Here is a 27,642-nt window from a genome sequence, read left to right on the forward strand (position 1 = left end):
ACACATGTCAAAATAAGCATTTATATTTTTGGACCGGTTTATAATGTCTAACCGGTGACACCTAGGGACCAATAGCCGAAAGTCTCATTTCATAGGCGTATACCTAGTAAATAAATTATAATAATTATTGTAGTCGAAGTTGGTCCAAATTTTCTCACTCCTGAATGCAATTCCACCAGCTCCTACTTCACAACCCTGGTTGAAAGGAAGTAAGAGAGTTTTAATGAAGAATAGTCCAATAGTTGACATTTTTAGTTGAAAAATTGTCTATATAGTACCAACTGATTTTGAACCTGTTTTGATATTTTTCTTTTTTTGGAAAAAATGTTGAGAGATACTATAAAGATCCCATAACATAAATTAAAGGTTGCTCTCCGTCAACTATTTATACAATTTTACTAATCATTTTATAATAATAATGGAAAAGACATTGCTAGTTCGTAGAAGATTTAAAAAAAGAGAGAGCAAGCTAACAATGCCATGTTTTGAGATGGTATATGATGTATTTCATTTGATACTATGTAGGTAATATGTATGTTCTTACTTATTTTTATTCACTTAGAATATGTGTATGTAAATAATAATAGTTCCAAAAATAATTCAAAGCATTGTGTTTAATATTAGGAAAATATATTCAAAGTTTTCCTAATATAGTATTTTGAACCTTTGTACTTCATCGTAATAATTTATGTCAATGTGAATAGGGAAAAGGGTTTGAGTGAGTATTAGACTGAAGTTTATCAGATTTAAGACACATGGTTGTAAAGAAAATACTATAAGTATGTTTACATGGGTGATTCCTTCCCTATCTCAAAATATCAGAAAAAATCATGTTTTCCAAGAAAAGTCATCAAAGCTTTTTGAGTCTTGAGATAATTTGAGTTACTTTTTTTAGCAATAAATTTATGTAACTAGTTTTTATATTATTATTATGATAAGTGCTATGATGTTTATACAAAGTTTTACAATCATCAAGTATAATTTTTATTTTATGGACATAATTAATTTATTGTCGGTCAACACAAAAAAAAAGTCAGGGTAATTTTTCTCGAATGTTATATTTCATTTAGGTATGTTAGCAAATTAGTTCTGATTAACCCTTTAGAAACGCATCTAATTACCATTAAAGGTTGCAAAAATTTATTGTCAGTATTAAGGAGAAATAATAGTATGTCAATAGTACAATAATTTGTGTCGAGAAAATTGTGAGTGGAATATTGCCACTAGGGAAAGTTGCCCTGGAGAAAATTACCACTCGGAAAATTCCAAATCATTTATTAACAAAAATCATAACACCTCGGCCCAAAACTTGCTTTGTGCAATGGCAAGCCCACCCACCAAGCAGGTTAAAAACCCCTTCTATCACTTTACAAAATCATTTCAGCCCCTCCAAATACTTCAAAATGAACACAAAGCCAATGGGTTGTTTAAGACTACGGCAGGGACACCATGCAGGTTAAAATCAACTCCTCCCCTTCACAAAGCATTTAGGTCTCTTCTAAAAGCTCCAAAATCAACTCTGGCCCATAAAAGCTACGGAAAAGACACAAAGTAAGTTAAAAACTATGGGCCCAGAGTTGATTTTGAAACAAATTTTGTTCAATTTCCTCGAGGGTAATTTTTCCCCAAGGCACTTTTCTGAATGACAATTTTCCATTGGCAATTGGTAATTTCATAGGCCAAATAATGTTTCTTAAGTCAAATGAAGGTTCAGACTATAGCTAATATTCCTGGTTACCTCTAAACTTATTCTATAAGTGGGAATATAATTCGTAATTGCTAAAAATACAAGACTGAAATCCTGGGATGGTAATAATAATGAAGTAAATATGTAATAAATATTGAAAATTCTTTTTTTATTGATTTTTTGCATGATTTTTTTTATGTTGAAACACATCATATTTTATACCTAGTAATTTGATGGATGAATTTGATATTTGATTAAGTATATAACTAACCAAAAGTTTTCCAGTGGCATTGAACATGATGTAAATACTATTTCAACAACTTCTCTCATTGACACGAAATTTCTGATGAGAATAGTCGTGGATTATACATCTTCATCGAGTTTTTAAAGCTGGAACCATGGATAAGTAATGTTATATTATGATCCAGCTTTTAAGGTAACCGAACAAATTTTGAATTTTTCCACACACTGTATTTGATTATTATTAAGGATTGAAATATTAAGATAAAAATATATTTATTAAAGATTTATTTGGGACATTAATAATTAATTATCTATTCTCAAATCTTATAAGCCATAACAAAATACCTACCTTTATTTTTCTTCAATTGATCTTGAAATAAATTAGGATTATCTTATAAGGTTTAGACTTTGACATAAATATTTTGTTCATTCTGGACGAATCGAAAAACTATGAAATATGTCTTTGTTTGATCATTTTTATTCTAAAAACAAAAACTATTTCATTGATTCAATTTTTATGAGTTTCCTTCAGAAGATATTATAAAAGAAATTATTATAAACTAATACATATTTCTCAATAAGTTTCTAAAATAGCTTTTTTCATAGTTTTCAAAATTCTAAAGTTTTCTTTTTTATCAAATACTTTAAATAAAGTTACGAAAAGTTATATTTAAAATGTATTGGGGCATGTTAACTTATTAATAGTCCTTGTTTGATATTTTTTTTTTTAATTTGCTCCATTGACTCAATTTGCATAAGTTTCCTTCAGAAGAGATTACAATATAAATTGTTAAAAACTAATACACATGTTTCTATAAATTTTTAAAATAGCTTGGATATTATAGATTCTTGTAAATGTCAATTGAAAATTTGTCAAATACTTTAAATGAAGTTACAAGATTTTATAAGTAAAATTTAATCGAGCATGTTAACTTATTAGTAGTTTTGTTGGATACTCAAAGATAACAACACCGTCTTGAGGTCATTGATGTTTTAAAAAAAATGTTCATTACCTAATTTTAAATACTTTTTATCCATTATGTTTTTTTTACTAAAAACAAGGAAACCTTTTTAATCCTTTAAAATGCAGCAATGTTTGTTTATTAATAACATCAGAAGTTGATTGGTTCAAAACCTATGAAAAAAGTTAACGATACTGATATAATTTATGATTTTGCTGTTTATGTACCCGATAATAATGGATTTTTCCCCTCTTTTTGTTAATTAGTTTCTTTGTTAGTCACCAGGATTACAACTAAAATTAAAGATCGACATTGATCAAACTTGGTACAAAGATTATATATGGACACAGTAAGATGCTATTAAACTTTGAGAATTAGAGGTAATTGTAACACAATACGTAAAAAAATGCATAATCGAAAATAAATTTCGAACAAATTGAGCCATATAACTCAATTAGATTTTAGAGGGAGGTCTGAGTGCCCATTCTAGTTGTTAATGTATTTTTTTTATTATAGAATCCATGTTATTAACATGATCAAGTCAAATCAGTTCAAAGTCCGTAAACAATAACTCAGATCCAAGTCCAGACAAGGGATGCCAACAGTTATCCTAAAATTTTAAGGGGTGGTCACTGGTCAGACGCAGTCAAGAAAAAAATGTGACTGTCTAATGGTCCTCAACAGACATTAATAATATAGCTCATAGTTTAAAATAAGGTAATTTTTTCCAGACTGTACATATTAGAGTTTAAATCACACGATTTTTTGTCTCATTAAAGAACCGATATCGATAATATGGGTATGAGTTGAAACGAAAAAAATCTATATTGCACTATGTACATATTTATTTCATTACATATATGAAATAAAGCTTATATAATTTTGTATCCAAGGGACAGCTATTCTTAGACGACACTAGACCATAATTGAGTTTTTCAATAATAATTAAATTATTTTTATTAAAACGTAAATTAGAACATTATTATATAAATGTTCATTCAATTGAGCCGATGAAGCTGATCTTGTATAAGTAAAAAAAAAAAGAATACTCCAACAGACCAATGAATTGTTTTTTGAAGTCTATATACGTAATGTTAGATATGGTAACAACTATAAGTTTGAACATTATTAGGTTTATATTTCTATCACTTTTTAAAGTATTTGATTCTTTGAAATTTGCCTACATACTAAAATTTCACGAAGCTGACATTATCTATCTATGGAATATTGTATCTCGAAAAATCATGCTATAGAATTAAAAAAACGGAGAAAAGGATGTCATTGTTTCTGTCGAAAAAAATCAAATTACTTTATAGCTGTCGAATAAATTTAAGAACTATTGGCATCACAGAAATCAAAATAAAGGGCACTGTCAAATTAATGATCGTCTTCAAATCTATTTTTTTAAACTGTTTAACATACCTACATAATATATATTTTCTATTATGAGTGAGCGAGTATCGAACCTACAACTATTCAATTAAGCAACGTCGATACTTGATTGGTTACTTTCATGTTTAGTAAACTAACGCAACAAAATTGAACACAAAATTACTTAAAACACTCACATGCTATTTTATTTTAGATATTTAACAAATTTTCTCTAGCAATAGACAATCCTTAGATGTATAGAAGTGTAATAAAAAGATTTTTTTACACATTTTTTGCTATAATTTATTCCGTAAAATAAACTTTTTTTCTTTACAAAATACTGTTCTTTTAATTATATTTGTGATATTTTTCAAATAATTAAAGGGGAGCCCTTTTATTTAGGAGAATGTTTGAACACTAATAATACATTATTAAGCTCTAAGTCACTCTAAATTTTCTTTGCGAGAAGTTGGGATAGAAAGAGAAAATGAAAATAATTCAAATTTATATCCAAAGTAAACCATGACTCATGGTGTAATCTCAATGACTTATCACATAATAAAGGGAGAAAGAGGATCCCCTCCAGATTTTCTCGTTTATAATTAGTGACTGAATTTAATTTTTATCAATTATTCAATAAGATGTTAACTTAAACATCAAATTGCACAGCTTTGTGTTAATAAAATTTATAGAGAAAATACGTTATCAAAAACTTATCACTTTTTACAATATTATCATTTTACCGGAATAAAAATAAATTTCAGGCTGAAATGTATTTTTTTATCCATGAAAATTATCATATTAATTTCTTCTTAAGTATCGAAAAAAAGAAAAAAATGATGTTTTCTCCTTTATTTCTTTAAAATTCCAGGATCTTTTTATGCTGCCTCTACATATATTTTAAATCTGTATAATTTCCAAACTTAAATTAATTAAATATGACTTTCAACTTTATCTTTATACCTCCATTGATTTAATATCATTCCCATTTCTAAAAGAATATCTATTATCTATCATATTTGTAAATTTTAAAAATTTGGCACTAAGATAATAATAGAAGAAGGTCTGTCCTTAAGAAAACATGGCCTTACCTTTGTAGAGTATGATTTATCTTCAAAAGTATATAAATAATTAGGGATATTTTGCAATTTTACTTATATTCTTTTCAAGACCCTGAAACATTTTTTGCAAGGATATATTCTATTCATTACTTTATGTACATATGAGCACTAATAGGTATATAGGTACCTACATCTGAGGAGGCTTTAACAATGAATTTACATACATATTACATATGTGTATGTTTATAAGCGACTGGTAGTATATATGTAAGAACACATATATTATCTCTTCATGACCCTATAATCAACATAATTCATAGGACGAAACAAAAACAAAAGAATAACTCAAGAGAGCTCCTTGATTCAAGGCTCCATTAAATAATGATAATTAATATCTACAAAGCCATCACATATTCCAGTTTCTTGAGATTATTGTAATGACAAATAAAAATCAGTGTATTTTCTGTTTTTAGAACTGAAATTGACATTTTATATTCAATATGGCCACCATCAGCCTAAATTATGCCCTCTACCCTCTTCCTTTAGGCTGCACAAACCTTATGAATGTATTTTTATGACAAATCAGCTCATATGGTAGTTATGGCAGAACCCAAGGATCTCACAGATCCGTGAGGCTTGTTGCAGGCAGCTCCCTGGACCTATGCCAGGATGGAATTATTCAAAAGATTTTAATCGAGACAGCTGGAGGCCACATGTTTTTGAATACATTCATAAGAAGATTGATTGCCTCTAAACAATCTCTTTTCTTTTGTGGCCGTCGTAACGATTTTTTGTATACTCATTTGGATCGATATTTCAGTCCAGACTTAGATATAAATTTTATCTTTTTCAAACCGTACACCAATTTTTGGTCTCAATATTTAGACCGATTATTTTGGGTGTCAATTTATGGATCGATTTTCTCCCCTATCCAGATTTATGAGTTGTACAAATATGGTTTATGCAACACGTTTAACTCTAGATACCTGGAATAAAGACAGCATGATTTTTTCCCCACAAATCCTTCAACATTTTTAAAATACAAAAGTACAAATTTGAGTATTCTTCATATTTTTTAATATAAAATTTTATCCTTAATCTTACTTTTGGCAAACATTTAAATTTTTAGAACTAATTACTTACCATATATATTATAGAGTTTAATATGTCTACTTCCAAAGAATTTCAAACGAAAAATGTATCTATATACAAATTTAGCACTAAGAATTGTGGGTCTATATAGTCGTGCACGGAAGATTGCCCTGAAGAAAATTGCTCGTGGAAGATTAAGATACAGGAAAATTTCCGTTTAGGAAAATTGCCCGTACTTTCTTCAAACTTCGTGATGAATAATAACCCATTTTAAATTCGTTTAATATTATTTATAACAAATATCTAAATATATTCGTTTGTTCCATCCCCCAAGGGAGTAACTTCAAGTGTGCGTAATATTATTGCAATATAAGAGGAAGAGGGATGGTGAATAAATAGCTTAGGGTCTCTTAAAATAGGGTTGAATAATCCCCTACCTTAGATTGGCTAGTGTTTCGGAGGTAGTGTCCTATACATCCAAGGAACCCCTGTAACATCACAAACTAGTTCAAAACCCTTGAGTTGTCGTGGTCCCGGGGTAGTGTTGGATAGTCAAAAAACACCGCCAAAACATCCCATACATCCCAGGAACCCCCTCTAATATCAAAAAATAGTTCAAAGCCATGGTTTTTTGCAAGTGATACTTGAGGGTACCCCTGGATGCTTAAAAACCACCGCCAAAGTATCACATATATCCAATGAACTCCTCTAACTACCCCCAGGCCAGTCTGAGGGTGGAGAGTATTTATCCATATTTTAAGAAACCCCAAGTTATTTATCTTCCCCTCCTTACGAATCCTCTCTTAGAAGACTAGGTTGAATTTAAAAAATTGTACGGAAATTGTATTGCAATAATATAATTCACACTTGTAGGTAGTCTCTTGGGACATGGAACAAACAAATATGTTTAGATATTTGTCATAAATAATATTAACCGAATTTATGGGCTCATATTTCTTCAAAATGAATGAAATTTTTGTTTACAATTATTAAGCATTCCAAAGTTTCAGCCTGAAATTTTTAATTGCAAAAGTTAAAAGGGTTTAAAGATTGGTCTAATTTACTCTGTATACAATAATACATAGCCCCCCTTTACGTATTTTTAAGAAAATAATCTTAGTTATATCGATTCAACCAATGGATCTATATAGTTGAAAATTTAGGCAAAAGTTAATTTTAAAATTTAAAAAAAAAGTAGAAGTTTTAATCTCAAATCATGGAAAAAATTAAAATCGGACTTATAAACTGGGAACGTAATTCCCAACCCTGCTCAAGCACTAAAAATTATCTTTCAAATACTTGCCCACACTGGGTTTTGTGAAAGAATGTGATGTTTTTCATCAAACTCGTGGCAAATTATGATCAATGTCAGTGCTTCTTAAGTTATGATTAATTATATACCCTCTTTTATATTCATGCAAATTTGTCATAATTTTCCAACGAAAATGATTGATTTGGCTAAAATATGCTCTTTTAAATGTAAGGATATATTTCATTCCTGTAACATAAATGTGGAGGATAAAATACCTGCTGATAAATCCTTTAGAAATATCGTATACCAAAGATATTAAAGCGATATTTTAGTCTTTGGGGGTATGTGCAGTAAATACCTCTGAGTAATTAGGGAAGATAAAAAGGGTTTAACTTTTAATCTCTCCAAGACTGAGGCCACAATTTTCTCACATAAAAAAAACTCATTCACTTTCACCTCGACCATGCCTTTCAACAGGAGGCCAACAAATACAATACTCTCAAGAGATGAAATATCTCAGGATTATATTGTACTTAAAACTTAGATTCCACACTCATCTTGGAGCAAAATTGTCCAAAGCTATGAAGCTTCTCCATGCAATGAATGAAACCTGGGTCTTGGCCCACGCCAGGCAATCTGGGTTTACTTTAGTGTCGTCAAACCTGCCTTAACATATAGAACTCTTATTTAGGCACACAATATTACGTCAGGGCAACAAACTCTTCTTGACAAAAATCCAGAGACTAGGATTACTTGGTCTCTGTCATACTATGTGTTCGACGCCCACACCGGGGCTGGAGGTATTCTTTGGAATGATTCCCCTTTTTTTAGAGGCACAGCGTCGTGCAACGATAGTTTGTCTGCACATCGTCAATACCTACGATGAAAGCATTAATAAAGCGTCTTCTCAAAACAAAAAGTGTTCCATCTAGTTTTGCTCTGGACACAATGATCTCCAATCTGTTTCCTAGCCTTCAAAAGGACAAAATAAATCGAACGAAAATATGGCAAAATAACTTTCTTGACTAAAATCATATATATTTTCAGATAGATCCCATTACATAGATAAATGGCAGGCACTTTGGTCGAACCTTGACTATTGCCGTTAATCCGTGTGATGCTCCCAAGAGTTAGCCTTGGGAGGTGGAATCATCTCTTGGATTTTCGGAAGGAAAACTGAACTCCTTGGGTACGTTTATCACTGGTCATACTGATTTTAGGTTTTATTTGAAGTGTAGCAATAAATATTTTTTATCAGGGAAGATAAAGAAAGTTATATTTGTATCATTATTCACATAAAAATTATTTTACCCATTGTGAATAAATGGTATAATTTTAGAGTGAGGACTCAAAGACTAAAACATATTAAAAGGTTTTTTCACTTCTTTATATTTTTATGTTGTCCCATTTTTATGGCAAACTTCTGAACAAAAAGTTGGTAATTCAACAATTTTCTACACTTTTTATTCAATCCCCCTCCATTCGAAATTATGGCTTCAATAAAACGAACAGAAGCACAGCTGAACTTGATTAAGTCCGAGCATAAAATGTTTCACTCCTCCGTGATCACAACCTTCAGGATATGGACATTTGAGTGGGAAGTCTTGTTCTTCTAGACCTCAAAGACGCTCCAAACAGCGAAGTTCAGGGGGTTCACATCGGGTGAGGACAAAGACTAGAATCTTCCAGCCATAAGGCAGCCCTGCTCTCCCTTGCAGAAATGCCGCAACTTCTTGGACGTGTGTGCTGGGAAACACACTTTGGTTAAACAAATAATTGTCCCTGGGGAAAGTGCTCTTCAACTATGGTAAGATCCTTGGGATCCACTTGTGCGCGGAGGAGATCTTCCACACTATGCTGTTTTCCTTGTTGCTGGACATTTCTAATCGTACAAAAACAAAGTAAACATCAAATTGTAGCACTTTTTTAGTTCTTTCGAATAGTGTCAAGTAAAAAATTGTTAGAATTTTAGAACTGAGGCTAGATGGACTTAAAGAAGATTCTAATTTTTGAGTCCTCACCCAGTAATAAAGTGTATGAGTCGATTCTATGGATTTTTTTATCAATCTATCTATTTCTTTTAGCTTAACTAAATCAATTAAGTGACTATCATTGCTGATATTTGAATATAAATAATAGATGATATGTTAAATATATTAAAGGATGATAAAATCTGTTTTGTCCTCGAAAATAAATTTCCACTTCCATACTAATTGAAAGTAATCGTATGATTGACGGATTAAATCCATTAACCCTCCGTTGATTTGGCCGGATGTTGTTACCAATGTATGAACATTTAGTTAATATTAATGCCTTTACTGTATGTGGTTTTATGTTTATTTGATCATTCAGTAGCTCTTTACAGAAATTGAAATAGTTCGTATACATGATTACAAACATATGTACCAAATAAAGCCATAAAGTATAAAAATATTTCTGGTTTGAAATTACTGTTTGTATGTGTGCGTGTTTAACAACCATAGCGCATACACAAACAGAGGCAATAAAATTCCAACACTTTTGTAGACTATAAATGATTTTAGTAGTAGAATAGAGTAAGGGAAAATAATATAAAAATATTAAATATTGAAGTTATTGTCTCTAATTGATGTTCCATTGAAATTTCAACCAATACTAATTGAAATTTGAATTTGAGTCTTTGATTTAATTCATAGTTCGATATATTAAAGCATAAACAATTAATTACAAAACAAAATAAACCTGAGCTCTCTAATTTACCTACAAGTCGAGAAAATGACACCTGAACGTGATTGTCGAATTTTCATTCCTGCACTGCAAGCAGTTTACCTGCGCCGGACCACTGTCTACGCCATCATCATGTCCAAAACGTTGGAGAAGAAGAAGGGCTCTGTCAAAGAGGCCAAAATGGACTCGGAGGAGTTAAAGAAAACAGCCCAGACCAATAACCCTAAGTCCATGAGGGCACATGTAAGATATATCGTTGTTTCACAATAGACTGTCCAAAAAGCTATTAAAAAAGTGGGTGGGAGGAGCCTTGTAAGGGTGCAGAGACCAATTTGGGCAACTGCAATGAAAGAAACTCATTTCTTCTGTTGTAATACTCTTTTGAATGAGTCTTTGGAGTTCTTCTTGACAATTTCGGCCCTCTTACAGTCCCGACGCAAATAACCTCGACTACACCTTTAGGGTCCATGTCGAGGGGAAGGCATGCAGTGTTCATCATCTAAGCATCGAGGCCCTCAAAGCCACTGCCAGCCAGCAATGGGACGCTATAATAGAGGACTACATCCGCAGAGGGTGCGTTCTCTGCTAGTATATATTTATAAATAAGTAATTATATAACGGTATTGACAATTTTTGGATCTATGCTCCCCTCTCCCATCCTCAATATGGAACAAGATGAAGTTTACAATCCTTTTAAGATAAAATACAAACTTTAGCGATTAAGCATTACTTATTTTAATTTTGTAAGCAAATTTAATTGATCATTCATAAAAGAGGTCTTATTTGTTATTTTTGCAATTGACAATCAATCTATCTCCATGCATTCCATATTTGTCATTAAATATACCTACTCTCATTAGCACATTATATTTGCAAATGGTGATGAATTAATAGGCAGTTTGGAAATATTACCTCCAATCCCCTCAAAAATAATATCAGTTTTAACAAAATATATATTTAATAATTAATAATGATTTTATAAGTTTTATAATGTTTTAGCTATGGGCATATATCGACCTTAATCTTTTTTGATTGTGACTGTGCGCTCAGCTTGGAAAAAATGCAATAATTTTATAGTAAAAAACATATGGAACTTACCTCAAGATTTTTTGATGGATTATAGACTATGGATTAATAAACAGTTTTACCTAAAGTTAAACCATATTAGCAGTAGTCCATCAAAAAATATTGTGGTAAGTTCCATATTGTAAAATGTCACAAATAGTTATTGAACTCGAATCTCTACTTAACCATTGTGAATATAATTCTAAATTAGGATTTAGGAAATTATATTCAAAACCTGTTTGAATGTTTGTGTGTTGTCATAAAAGACCTAGTATATGCCTGAATATTTGTTGCAGAGTTATAATTGTAAGTCCTTGTTGGACTCAAAGTACAATTGGGGATCGGCATCGGAATAATTTCAGTAAATATCCTTGTTTATATCCTTTTTTCCTTCCTTTCCTGTCAAAACTGATTGTAGCTGACCTCATGAAACATCATGAGTATTATTCTTTCTCTCCTCCTTTACATTCTTCCAAATGTTATGGTCCAATGTTAATAGAAATACAAGGTTAGACCATCATGTGATCGGGCTTGCTAGAATTTTTAATCTGATGTATTGTAGCGACTGCTGGGCAAGACAGCCAGATTAAAAAAAAAACAAGTAACCAGTCATAGTCTATGACGTCACTTTTACTAGAATTTTTAATTTAATTTTTTGTACCGATTGCTTGGCAAGAAAAACAGATTTTGACGAAACACGCAATCACTCATCTACTATGACGTCAATTTTAAAAGTGTGTTTTGGAAGTCAAACATCAGTCGTACACGCGTTATGGTATAACCTTGTATTTCTATTACCCTTGGGGTTAGCATGTTGATTTTTACCTGTGGCTATGAACAATTATCTAATTAAATGAAAAATAGGCTTATAGCTGGGAAGAATTGGCTAGCTACTAATTGAGTACAACCCGTTGTTCTTTCTCTTTTTGGAGGGAAAGTTGAAAGATACAATCAAAATTACAAAGTGCCACCAGTCACTCCCGTGTTTTCATATTATTATATATTTCTAAACGTTCAAATGAGACTTCATATTAAACTAATTTAATAATTTCAAGACACAAATACATGTTCAATGAAAGTGTCTAGTCATTTTGCTCTGCCTCTAATGGATTTCGATTAGAGGATACGCCCTAAATGCTTTCATTGAGTACGTGGAGAAAATGTTTTGATGATTATGAGTAGCTCATTCAATGGTCAATAACACCTCTTTATACTCATTCTTTAGTCCCTCACACGTAAACGGAATTTCAATGAGTCTATTCATTTTTTTTTTTTTTGCCCTCATACTTATTTATGTTTTAAGATGATAATTTAGATAAGGAACTGATTCCATTTGTTTCTTGTATTTATACATCAGTTTTATGTACATAAAAGGAATATCGCAAAAAATAATCTAGTTTTTATTTTATTTGGTATTTTTCCTTGAAATTTTATAATAATAAAGCTGTCAAAGTAATAATAATATAATAAGACCTAAGCCTTTTCCCCAAACATAAATGGAATTGTACAAATATAAGTCTTCATACGTATCTACGAATAATATCCTAATTGATTTCAACTTATATAGAAATAACATTGCGGTCTGTAAATGATGAACTTTAAATATATATTTAGTTTGAGTAGTTTTATTTGAGGTGTGCTCGCTGGGCCGGATATTATGATAATTATTAATAATTGAAATAGTATAGTGCATTTTAAAACAGGTATTCATAAGAATAAACATGGGATTGAGCCCCTCGGATATCCTTCTTTTATAGATGTGGGCAAATTCCAGATATTTCATTTTTCTTACAGGTGGAATAACAGTGGGGAAAAAAAATCCTTATACAACAAGTCCCAGTCGAGTCTCATGTATTGACTCACATGTCTAAGTTTTTGAACACTTAATCCTAAAGTCCATCTCAAGTCCTCGGATTTATGTTGAGTTTATTTAAGATCCATAACTATAATATAGTATCCACATTGTTAGAGCTTTTCTTGAGTTTAAAATATATAGCTTTTGAGTCCATGTCAAGTTGCGAGTTTTAGCTCTGTAGTCCGAATCAAATTTCGAGTCATTGTGAGATCAAGTCGAGTTGCAAGTTTCAAAATATGGACTCAAGTCGATTCACGAGTCCAAGTCCTCACCTTTTTGACTTTGTATAATGGTAACTTTACAAGCTGCAACACATTTTGAACGAATAATTTACAGTCCTTGTTGTAGGTAAAATGTAATTATTGAAATATTATGGGTACAATTTTGAATTTTAACCTTGTTACTGATTCATACGTATTCTATAGTACATAAAATAATCCAAGGAACGTACTGGTTGATACTTAGTATATAAGATATTTTAATAAATCAAAATGAAATGTTATCATCAGTTTTTAATCAGTTATCATAATTATTGGTTTCATAATTAAATAAAACGTCTTATGACAAATCAATTGTAATTTGTACAAGTTATAACTTGATCACAACATCTAAAAAAGAAATAACTACAAAGTAATAAGCTACTTCTACTATGGAATAAGTGTATTAGTCTACGAGTATTAATGTTACGAACGCTACTACAGGTAACACTGTTCAACAGGTATTTAACACTTATAAGATGTTGTTTTTAGTACACACCTTAAGGGCATGTAGACGGGATAGCCGCCTCCTTCTAAAGCCATGGAGACCCCAATTAAATGCGGTAACCCGTGTAATATATACCCCTAAGACTGGGATATATTTTCATCTGCCAAAATCATATTTTTTACAAAAGTAATTTTAATTCACTTTTGTATAAAGTAATAAATATTTTTTACAATAAGAATAACAAATTATATCTTTATTAAACTACAAATTCATGTTGTTATGACTATTTTAAAATATTGACTTATTATTTCTCGATGTCTTACCTATTTTCGAACATGAATATTCAGCATTAGAATTGATATGTATGCGTGCAAAGTGGAAGCAAGACTGTTAAAAAATAATACAAAATCTAAATAATTGAATTATATTTATCGTTCAACTGTTTATCATATTATAAAATAGGTTTTAATGATTCGGTTTCTTTTTTGCCTTGTTCACTAACTGCGTTATAGGAAGGATGTTCATTAACGGAATGGTTAACGAAGGCTTCTTCTTAAAAAAAAATATCAAGCTTCATAGTTCTACCGTTGATGGCTCATTACATAACTGATAATGATTCAAACAAGAGTCTGTTTTTTATTTGACATAACTAAATGCACAACTAGATAACCGTAAATATTTCATTCAGGCTTGTAAAATGAACACAAAATTGAACGACGTTCCATAGAACATACGTTCAATGAACATAACGGATTTTTTTTAACGCTGAACTTTGAACGCTAAAAATGATATTCTAACGTTCCGTTCCAATAGTACTTACAAAAAATTCAAATTTTATATTTGTTTTGACTTTTTTAAATATGATTTAAATGGCTGATAAAGTAAAGACGAACGCTTGGACTATTTATTTTGTGACAGTGGCACAGATAGGGAGGAGCCTAGGGGGCACTTTTTGAAGGCTTTTATCGAATATGAAAGTTTATAGTACTCTACCTTGACTCGAATAATTGAACTAGACCAGTTCAATATTGTTTTGAACAAAGGGGAACTAAAAATCCCTGGGAACCCTGATATAATATATTATTCTTACATAGAATATACAGAACAATAACCTTATTAAAAAATCCTTTAGCCTAGGCATGAATTGTGTTTCCAGAAATCTGAAAAATTCTTCTCAAGCCATTGCTGCGCTGTCCTGGCCTTGTACCCCGGAGTGGAGTCCTGATGTAACACATAGTTTCCCTCTGGGTAGTTGGAATTTACCCAGGGAAACACTAACTACGTAACGGAAATAATGGCTGAACCTTGAACGAAATAAAAAATAAAATGAACTGATGATATTTATTAGTATCTATTGTTATGGACATTAGATTCTGGATATTTTTCTTTGTTCATACAACATGTTTACTGTTATCTGGATTATCAAAAAGAACACCTACATTCAATGTACCGTCAGGTAATGTTTTAACTTAAAATATTTATAATTAATTATTTGACACTCCCTCTCACGTTAAGAATTGTCAATATCTATTTAGACTCTTTATGTTATCAACCATCATAATTCGACAATCACCTCTACCCTCTATCACAAATAATGCCCTTATATTTCAATGATTCTTCCAAAGATATACTTCCAAAATTCAATTTAACATGGTTTTTTCAATCTAAAAACAAAATAAATTTGAAATTGTAAAACCACATTATTTAAAAAAATTTAAAACATTTAGTAGTCTGTATCACTTTGAATGCGGCATATCAACTGTGTCAAACGAAGTTTGAAATTTGGGGAAAGTGATGGCGACTGTTTTTGGAATAGTCATGAAGTTAATTTAATTAATCATCTCCAAAAAGAAAAACTAATTACATGAGCATACTACGCGTTATTACTCGACGAGCTGAAGGCATATTTTCGTCAAATGAAAAAGATCACTTTTGTGAACAATTATTTTGTAGATAAAAAGTCTGAGGACTATTTGGAAAGGTTACAGAGATGGGGGCAGGGCTGGGATAAATGTGTAGAGTTACAAGGAGACCTTGTTGAAAAAAGAAAGAAAAAATCAGAAAAATATATTGTATCTTTGTTAGGTCAGAAAATTTTCAGACCACCCACATATATGACGTCCGCATAAAAATTTGCCGCCCAAATTTAGTTCCTCTCGCCCAGTTTATTTTTTTTCAGAAATTCAGAAAAAGTTAAATGAGACGTACATTACCACCCGCTCTCCCTTTTTTTTAGTTCACCTTATTTAGAAAAGAATATATACTACGAGTCTAAAATGACGTAAATATAGAACTTTATATTTAATTCCATACTTTAAAAATTTCAAATATACTCAAAAAGTCGGTTGTCCAATATCCAACATATCTTTAATTTTGTTAATTTCGTAGACCTTCTCCTACTCCCTCTATAAACATATATTATAAGTGTGCACGCAATTTATTTCTAACAACTTTGCATATTATAATCTACGATCAACTATAAAAATAATTAATTTCCGTGATTTAAAAAGTTCTTGATTGGCGGAGAGAAAATGCCTCGTGAGTATTTTTTTTCCTTCCAAAATTTAATTTATTCTGGCATTTTCCCTCTTACAACCACGTCACATTTTAAATCACATAACCTCTCTATTTTGATACTTGTCGAGGTTTGAAAATTATAATATGATTTTTTATAACTCTAGATCCACCCTATGTTCCTAAGTGTTACGTAAATGTAGATAGAAATATTACGAGTGCATTTCAGCAAGGCCGTTGGAGTCTCTTTGCTTCGATCAACAATGTATGATTCCTACATGTAAATATATAATTCTGTTAATTTATGGTTTCCATATTTTTCTTATTAATAAGAAACAAAATATGTATGTATCTCTTTTATATGCATTATTTGCCTATAAATTAGAGTGAATTAGTGGTCTAATGGCATTCATAAATATACAAAGTACAATGCCATTTGTTTAATTCAGTTATAAAATGCAAGGAAAAAAAATGTAATTTAGTTTATTTTATTTAAAAATTGTCATAATATCAAATGTGAATTCATTATTAATATATTATAAATTTGAAACTTGATATAAAAAATACAACAATAATATCATCAATCATACATATGTAGAATTAAGGCCACATTCATATGTAAATATTAGGAGTTTCCTTGAGAATAATACTCAAATACACATAAAAATGAGATTATAAAGGTAATAAAATAAATCTACAATCTTCTTTCCATAGTTTTTTTTTTACAAATGGGTGAATTCTTTGAAGAATCAGATCAAATCTCTTGCTCATAAAATTGTTTAAATTGTTTCCATCATAGAAATTCAATTAAATTCAAGGATATATTATGGATCTATAAGCAACAAAAATAAAGAAATATATCAAGTAGATGCTAACCAATCGTTGAGTACCATACATAGTTAAGAAACTCTCAAAGGTATCAAATGAATGTATTTAAATTATGCTTAACTATGTTAAAATCCATAAATAATTTGAATTTCATAGTTAAACGTGCTTATTTAGTCTGAGAGACATATATATTTTTTTGTCAAATAAATGTTTTCTGTTATTATTTATCAATCATCGTTTCTGTATCATTTCAACTCGCTTCATCAAAAGGGGAAGTTGAAACAAAAAAATGGAAATTGTTGAAATTTATGTATGCAATGGGTGTTAAAGTTGACAAACTTTTTTTAACTTAACAAAAATAAAAGTTAATGAAAAGTGAACTTTTTACAAGCGGATGAATGATCCTCAAACTGCATTTCTTTGCGTAAAAATTTAATTATAATTTAATAAGTGTTTAAATTAATTAATTTTACTTTAAAGAATTGTATTTAAGATGTATTGGGGATATGAAGGACATCTTATTAAGAGGGAAAAGGACAGAACGATATCTTTTTCTTTAAAGGACCATTTAGGAATAGTTGAAATATTTAAAAAAATAAAACATAATTTCTAAAAGAAAGTAAAAATTATGAAATGAATCAAATTGTTTATTAAGAAAATCCCTCTATTATTTTTGGAATTTTGAGGTCGTAGAAAAGGTCACAAAAAAGGTCAACTTCCTCTAAATTTTTATGTTAGCGTGTGTACTGGGGTGCCCAGTTTTTAGAGTGATCTGTTAATTTGATTTTGTGTTGTATTTTAATTAAAAAGTTATGTTTGTAAAACATAACATAGGTCTTTGACCGGATATCTTTTTACATTATTGTGCATCTTTATTCATAATTAATCTGGATGTAACTTGGGAAATGCATTTATACTTTTACATCAATTCAAAAATATCCAAAAGATAAATTACGATTGATAAAAAATACTCCTAATGGTATTTGCATAGATGTTTCAAAATTTAATTTGCTCATTTTCATAAATTAACCCCCCCCTAATTAGAGTCGGAATAAATTATATGTAAGTTGGAGAAGTTGAAAATAATAATTAACAAAGCTCCCACAAAGAAAAATCATAGAACCAGCTCCTCCTGCAATCGGTTATTGCTTTATATCTCAAATTTTAAAACATATTCTGGATGACATTATTTTTACTAGGATTACACTATCTAAAGTAGTTTACTTAAGTAATTGAACTCGTTCAGTGAAACTTTAAGTATCATCTTTCATTGTTATTGCTGTTGAGACAAACAATTGAACAAGAATAACTTGTTTGTTTATTTTAATAATAATGGCTTATTAGAGAATAATAAATCCTGATAGACGTCATTATTTAATATTGACTAAGGTGAATCTCATTATGAGCAAAGTTTGTTAAGGAAACAGATTATGCCCCGTATTCGGACAAATTTTGTAACCAGTACATCTCTTTTGTATTTCATTCCATTCAAACATAATAAATAACTTGTTAAGTCAAACACATTTTGAATGATTTCTAGAATGAGCTTAATATACCTGTAATGTTTGAAGGACCCTTATGGCATGAATTCTTTCAGAATAATAATTGTATCTACATATGAATGTGTGTATCTACAAGGAAATGAATAAATAAATCAGGAACTTGTTGCTTCTGGCTGATTGTTTTATTCAGTTCGAGTCTTGTTCATTGACCCATAATTGTACAAAAGTACATATATAGATCCAACCATTTGTGTGTGTGTCTTTAACAAGAGCAATTTAAGTATTTTTAAATGTTATTATTTGTATTGTTTCACATCCATAAAAGCTCATACATTAAAGTTGATGTCTAAGATTGAAATATGTTTAATTCATATATATGCAAGTTCATATAAATAATAAACACACAACGTAATTGGTTTTAAAAGCCAGTCAAGGATGAGTACACTTATCAGATGTTTGCTTCCTTTTAAAATCCTTATATGTATGTACATAGGTAGAAGTTAATTGGCAGAAATGCTTGGAAATGGATATAAACATAGGTTGGACGTAAAATATAAGTATGTGTTTTTATGAATGTCAGGTATGTATAAAAAATTAATTGTAACATGAAATTCGTAATAAGTTGTTTTATTCCATACAATATGAACATGAGTTATTTCTCCTTCCGTAGCATGAGGTTTCGTTGTATACTTATTTAAAAAAGTATATAATGTACACGGGATATACTAAAAAGGGATGGAACAACAAAAATAAACAAATACATTAGTTGACATTATAAACATATTTACTCGCACTAAATAAATAAATATATTTGTCTTAAAATTTGGATATTTTGAAAACTATTCAGGAAATAAAATCAATAATAAAGTCGATGATGATTTGTAACAAATGATAAAAACAGGGTAAGCAGCATTTATATTAAATATTTTATTTAATAATTTTAGGCTTATTTTATATATTTATAATGTATTATTCAATTTTGAGATGTTTTAGTGATCTGTACTACTTTTTTTTTACGTCAGCAAACAAAGTAATCGGGGCTAATGTTTTGATTTTTTGGTTCATTTATTAGTCACCAGGATTACAGCAAAAGTTACGGATCGATTTGGATCAAACTTGGTACGAAGATTAAATTAGACTATACCTTTGGAATAATTTAGATACATTACTAAATTTTATTTTAGATGGATGCTTTGAGCTCTACCTAGTGTTCCTTCTAGTTATAAAAGTTTTTCTGCCTATTAATTTGCCGAAAAAGATCCTTCTTTTCTATAACAAAATTTCTCATCAATCCAGAAAACATTTTCCCATCCATAAACTATGACAAAATTGGCATTCTCCTTTGAAATTATATTTATTAAATTTTCTACCTCTATTTACTTAGTAGTGTCAGCAGCAAATTAAAATGTGTTGTTTTCTGGATTTAATTGATTCATAGTACATTCAATTAAAGGAAGTAAGTATATTAAGTTATAGAAAAGAAGAAGTGAATTTTTTTAAAGACTAATCTATGGCACGTAGATAAATATTTTCCTTCGTTTTTATCCTTTTCTCATGTAGCACATAATAATGCATATAACACATGTTGTGTACAAGTTTAAATTTTGTACAAGCAGTTTGTAAAAGTAGCGAGAGTAATATAAGGGATAGAACAACACAAATCCTTAGAATTTTAGCTGGAGGATATCAATACAACTTCATCAATATTATATTTGCAGTTCTTAATTAAGTCTTTACATACAAATTCAAATTTCATAACAAGAAACCAGACATCTTCCTTCATAATGAGCTATTTGTTCAGCAAACTTGTTTTGAGGAGATTTCAAACAAGTTTTCTTTATTCTAAAAAAAAAATAACTAACAAAAAAATGATTTTACGCATAAATAAAGTGCAAAAAATGTTTAAATGAAGTTTGAGACTTAGATTTTATCGGCAAATCTATAATTTTAAAGACAATTTTTAAAAAAATCGCATAAAACCCTTTTAATATTTATTTAAGTATAAATTAAAGGCCTGGGAAAATTTTGAGAAAAGGAATATAAGGACTCTAAGACTGTTGAAAACTAAGAAAAACTACATTTATAAGGTGTGAAATCCTCACTACGACACTGGTTCCTTTTGCAAATAAAAAAATGAGACTCATCATTTGAAATAAAGGGTTTATATACAATACCTGTGATTAGAAATATGCAATGATTTAAAATTAAATTATATGCTTTCTATAATAAGGCTATCATTTTTTAATTAATAATGAAAATTATTGATCGTCAAGTGGTGGAACTTTATAAAATTCCTGATTTCACAGTTATATAATTCCTACCTATATTTATTTGTAACATTATGCATGAGTGATTTCAATGGATCAAAATGAAATGATATAATTAATTGATCATTGATATAAAAAATTGCGGATATGGTCATGGAATAAAACCTAATGAGATTAACAAATTGCATACCTATACAATACCTCATTGATTTTTATGTAGCAAGTAATTACTTTTATTGTATATCACGACCTTTTCTCCCTGAAGAAACGGAGGGGAAGTCCAACAATAGTTATTGTTAATCAATTCCTCCTACTTTAATATATTTTGGGAATTTTTTACAGCTTAACAAGGATTATTTCTAATTCAATCAATTAACCTTCAGAACACTTCTAAAAGGAAAAAAACAGACATATCGAGAGTAGAGAACAAAATACGGCCTTAATTATTTTATGTAAGTGAGGAAAAGTTGATATTTGTATAGAGATTAGAAAAAATGAATTTAGTATAATATATTTTTACTAATTCAACCGTGCTGGCAGTAATTTTTTAGATTGATAATTTACTTTCTACATAAATCTGGGCTAATTTAATTTATGCCCCACACACAAGCATTTTATTAACGTATAAAAATAATATGGAACGAGGTAGCTCAATGGACAAACCGATTGGGAGAAATTATTCTCTTGAACTCAATGTGCATAAGTTAGAGCCCCGGTCGTTCCTACAGTAGGAAATATACTTCATGCATATGGGCTTTAAAGAAGATTCCTAGGTCAGATGGAGTAAATGTAATACTTTTTTAATGTTTACTTATACTTAATCAGTGCAAATCCATCTGACAAATTGAATACTAAAAAATATATCCTGAACATCACTTATTTGTCTAATAATAAAAAGTTTAAAATTATATATGGAGCATACATCTGAAATATATTATGTTTCTGGCCATAAATATAAATTGCTCAGTCCAAAGGAATTGAGAATTCAATTTGCTAGTAATTAGTTTGCTGATGATTTTGTCATCTACTGTCTGTTTTCACTATAAATCATTAAAAATACCTACAATTACGATGATATTTTCATGTCACCCTTACAAAAAAGCCTCCAGAGAACACTGAGTAGAAAATAAATCTGCTTCTTGTGACGGCATAGATACGTTGGTGCCTGTCACCAACGTGTAGTTGATTTATGCTGAAGAAGCAAGCACCCAATTAATTTTGATATCCGAACATTTCTCTGACGCTAATTATCATTATAATATCACAATTCATGATAAAAAAGGGAACAAAAATATTTATTCAATGTTTTTTTTTGTCTAACTTTATTGCGTTTTAACCCCCCTCCCCTACAAAAAAAAAAGTTTTGAAAAGCAACTAAAACACTGAATTTTTATCCTTAAAAAAAGGGAATCCTTGATAATTTTACTACGTGGTTAAGTTTGGACGAGCGTGATACTTTTTGCAGTCACTACTTGAACAGGGTTTATGTATAATTACTATTTTATCAATGAAGAGAAAACATCAAAGTACACCAAAATTAGTCCTTGCTAGATTCGTAGTAGAATTGAGGATCAACATCGTAGTGATTCTTGTCTATATATGCGGTGGGATTTGCGTTTATTTCCTTTAGGTCACAGATAATGTAACGAAAGGTCATGAGAGCTGATCTCATCTCCTACCCAACATTGTCTTAAATGTCCAAGTGACCACGTTAATTTTTTATTTCTTTTTTTAAATATAGTAGAAGGCCATATTTTTTACGACTATAGTCATGGAATTCCATTGTTGATATAATAACATGATTTTTAAAAGAGCCATTTGTACACCGACAGGCATGAAAATGTCAAAAAACAAACAAACATTGCATACAAGTTACTGAAGTAAATTAGTGTAACTACCTCAAAAGTATCTACATACCCAACAATCAAACATCTTATACCTATAAATAAAAAATGCAAAGATATAAAAAAATTATCATAATTATAATGTAAGAAAAACTTGACTTAAAGAAATGTTTTTTTAAACATACATATTTATAAAATATTATTTAATTTTATGATTGCTCTGACTGATTAACCCTTATGGGCATTGCTGGTATATCTTCATTATTATATATATAAAGATAGGGTTAAAAAAGAGGACCACCCTGAGGAGGTCATGTGATATGATTATAGTTCTTTGAATCATTCTGTCCCTTAGAGTGGATTAAAAAGCCATATTTCATATGGACAGCAATTTAGACAATATTAGTATTTATTATGTAAATATTAATAAAGGTTGATAATAGACTGTAATTAGGTCATTTTATGAGCAAGAGGTGAATTGAGTATTATTATATGGATTAAGTAAAGGCTTAATTGTGTCTTATTAAGGAATCAGGAGGAATATTTGATTGTTCTACTCTCAAGGTTTTTCTTTTGGTCAAAGGACTCAAGATAATGACTAATTACCAACTAGTGATCTTCATTCTTCTCTTAATCATTCCTTCAAAATTAAAACGGGAAAAAATACTTGAATTTATTAAGGTAATTACACCAATCTTACTTACTCATGGAATCTTAATTTAATAATACGGATATTCAGCAAGACTTAATTTTAGTCCAGCAGATCAACGTTCAGGACCGACGCAATTAGAACAATTAAGCTGAATTCCAGGGAAATTTGATAAAAATAAAATTCAATATATTATTATTTTTTTTTTTTTTTTAAAAGAAAGTTTATTTTATAACTTATAAATAAAAAAGAATAAAGCAGTACCTAGTTAATTACAGATTTGATCAGTCAGTGGATCGCTATGTAGAGTGGGGTTTTTCATTTAAAGTTCCGTTAAATAAAAAGCGATATGTAAAATCGTAGCACTCAAAATCTAGAGTGAAACCAGAGGCATCCACAGAATTATATAAATATATATTTATTATTATTATTTTAGTTTTTGTAATTTAATTTTTTTACAAAAAAATTTCAAAGATTAAATTTTTGGAACCAAAAATTTAATTTTTTGGAAAAAAAAAATCCTAAATCTACGGCTATTTATAAAAATTTTAAAAAATTTAATTTTTTGGAAAATAAAATTCAAATATTACATTTTGCGAAGAAATTTTTTCAAAAATCCCTATCTATTAATAAAAATTTAAATTTTTTGGAAAAAAATTGAAAAAATTAATTTAATTTAAAATGTTCAATTTACTAGTAAAAATCTAAAATTCCCTAATTTGGAGGAGGGAGTGTTACAAGCCCTCCAGACAATCCCCTGCGGATGCTGCTGGAGACTGGAGATCCATGGGAACAATGACTCAAATTGTTTAAGTCAATACTATAATTGTTAAAAAAGAAATGCTGGACTGAGAAGTTAACTTCTATGTCTAATAGAAAATTTTCAGCAAATTTTCTTATAACCAGAGAGTAGAGTAAAGCAAATTTAATGGCCTTAGATACATGTATCTCCTATTTTTTTTTACACTTAATTAACACATAATGACAGTTCCAATCAATTATTTTGACACTGTTTGCATTAGACAAATTTCATATGGAGTTGCATTACGACATGTTGCTTCTCGTTACCGAGTATTTGATGTATAAAAAGCCAGGTGTGATGAATTGCAGAGCTGCTGATTAAATTCTGCCACATGTCAAAACTTCTTCCAATGTACATTAATATGTATATACTCTATATAACTATAATAGGAAAAATGGTATGCAGTCTCCCCATATTAATGAGAACTCATCAGAAGAGATATGTAGATATATAAGGCAGACAAAAACACCTGGGACGGTCGTATATGTACAAACTATAAAATAAAGTCAGTAAGTCATTTTACCCTCTTTTTATTCCCTATTCAAAGCAGCTGTGTCGTAATAACAATAAATGGCAAAGATATTAATATTAAATATGACAGTTTTTCAATCTTCTATAAATGATACTTTCATAACATATTCAACGACATTATAGGTATGTAAATGGTATGTACTAAGTTTATTTGCTAAAATATGATAGATATTTTAGGATAAATAACGGTAATTTACTTACAAAAGGGAATGTTTAAGCTCTTTCAAGATAACTTTTATACTCATCATAGTCAAAATGAAGGTATCTCAACCATACAGTCCCTGATCCTGACCTAGGATTCATTCAAGGGATAAATAATCAATATTGTACAATGTTGTTACCTTTCGTACATTTTCATAGGCGCCAAATAAGAACAAAAAAAGAATCAAAGGCACCTGCCAAACTTCCCCTCACCCCTAGGAGAGAGGTTCAAGCGGCAAAGCCAAGAAGAAGAAGTGGCCCATGGGAAAAAACCTGCGATAAGTTGAACAATTTGGTTCTTTTTGATCAAGCCACTTATGACAGGCTCGTCCAAGAAGTAACGACCTATAAATTGATCACTCCCTTAATCGTCAACAAAAGACTTCAGGTACGAGGATCTCTTGCTCATAACACGCTCAAGGAACTTCTCTACAAAGTTGTCATCAAGCAAGTCTTCCAGCACGGTGCTCAATCCATTTACACATGTGTCAGGAAAGATGAACATGCTGCTAAAAATGATTAAAATATGTATCCACTTTTAGTCGTTCAAATATAATCCTAATAGCCTGAAAATAATTTGTTTACATTTAAGTTAGTAATGAAGTCAAAATAAATAAATTACCCCTGATTAAATATCCGTTAGTGATCATCCGTTTTATGACGCGTTTAGCCATCTGGCTAAGGAAAGAAAGCCCGAAATTAAATTTACTTTAATTACATAATAACCAGTTGAACGATTATAATAATTACATAATTCAAATTTGCTATTATTTGTTTAACTATTCCATCCATTTTGCAAATGTAAATATCAGTCGAAAATGCTATTAATACTATACTGAATATAAGACATAGGAAAAAAATTAATTATTATATAAAAAATCTTAAGAAATATGTCATTCTCATTGTAGGAAGATTAAATTTACATTTTTGGTGTGAATATTTAAAAAATATATTCATTAGTGGATGGGAATTTTGCGAATCACATTGATAAATTTCTAAACAAGGCATTATTGACATAAATGAAGAAGTGGATATAATCAGATTGAATGGTTTTTATAAATCTCGTTTGTTGCTCTCACAATTTTTGAAGTTTAAAAAATATTTTATTTATATAAACACGTTATGGTCTTGTCTTAAAATTAAATGATCAACCTTTTCTGAAAAATGGGATAATTTCTTTCCGAAAAGATTTGAAACACAAAGTTTCCCAAAAAAAAGTTGTAGTCAAATTTTGCATTGTCCCTTTTTATATATATGTTTAAAGATACCCACATTGTACATATTATTCAATGCTAAACTATATCTCAGTATTTATTAGCATACATTCATATGAAATATATTTTCTTTTAATTGTAATTGAAGGCATCTTAATGCATTTAAATTTGGCACATCTCAAATACTAGTTTCTTTTAATGAACTTAATAAGCTGATTTGATTTATAATTATATATACACAATCATTTGTACGTACTCGTATAAATATTTTCAAAGCTGAATGACTTTTTGTATGATTGATCAAAATTATATATTTGAAAGAATTCAAAATATACATTCCTAACAAATACTTTTAAAGGGTTTCCTCGTAATAAGAAACCCATATACAAACTCATAATGTATTCAGCCACTTATGATACACACACATATCATGTATGTTAGAGTTGTTGCATTTTCAACTTTTGTCGAATATCAATTACGGCTAGGGTGTAAAAGTTGTAAATTACCGATGCAAGATTGCATTGTAACACGAGTTAATTTTTAGATTCGCACATATCGATTTAATGATGAAAAGTCTTTAATTTTTGTATTTACATACTAAAAAGACATATTTAGTGATTTTGCAAAAAATCCATTTTGATTGACAATTTTTTTTAATCTTAAAAGTTTTTTCAAGTTTATTTCTAAAAATGACCTATAGAACAAAAAAAAAAAAATAGAAAAAAGTTAAGAACATTTGATGATTTGCAAATAGTGCACATCCTTCTTTTTACATTTTCAGAAAAAGATGACGTTTGGGTAAATTAAACATTGCATAGGTTATTTTCTGACCACATGACAACTTTTCCGAACCAACTGTTACAAAATTTGAAAAAAAGTTGGAAAACCAACAATAAAATATTAAATTTGGTATGTAAGAACTGATTCGTACTCCCGGTAATGAGTGTTATAAATTAAAGTGTATATATGGATATAAAACGCTGTACATATCTACGTAGACGCGTAAATGCAAATTTCAAGTTTGTGGAATAAGACTCCCATTCTTTATGGTATAAGTATGTACTGTATCATCATGATGAAATTCCTTAGCAACTCAAAAAAGATTCCAAAAAACTATTTTCTATGAAAAATTACCATTGCTATTCTTCCTATATTTTCAAACAACTTTTAAATAAAGAGATCCGTTCCTCAAATGCAATAGCAACGTCATAATACCTATTAGTAATAGGGTAAAGATAATCTAAGATAAAATAGGACTGATATATTAATGGAAAATAATATCATCTTTGAA

The 27,642-nt window shown here is 29.7% G+C and overlaps 1 protein-coding gene across 1 annotated transcript in view; it reads left to right on the forward strand.

Moving 5' to 3' along the window:
- LOC121128836 (small ribosomal subunit protein eS25-like) overlaps positions 1-25,660 on the forward strand; it is an 84,686-nt gene extending 59,026 nt beyond the window's left edge. The window contains exon 2 of the mRNA XM_040724439.1: positions 25,297-25,660. Within this exon, the coding sequence (XP_040580373.1) occupies positions 25,297-25,660 (364 nt within the window). The remainder of the gene's footprint in view (positions 1-25,296) is intronic.
- The last annotated feature ends 1,982 nt before the right edge of the window (positions 25,661-27,642 follow it).

The sequence above is a fragment of the Lepeophtheirus salmonis genome, chromosome 14, assembly GCF_016086655.4.
Source record: "Lepeophtheirus salmonis chromosome 14, UVic_Lsal_1.4, whole genome shotgun sequence".
Lineage (NCBI taxonomy): Eukaryota > Metazoa > Arthropoda > Copepoda > Siphonostomatoida > Caligidae > Lepeophtheirus > Lepeophtheirus salmonis.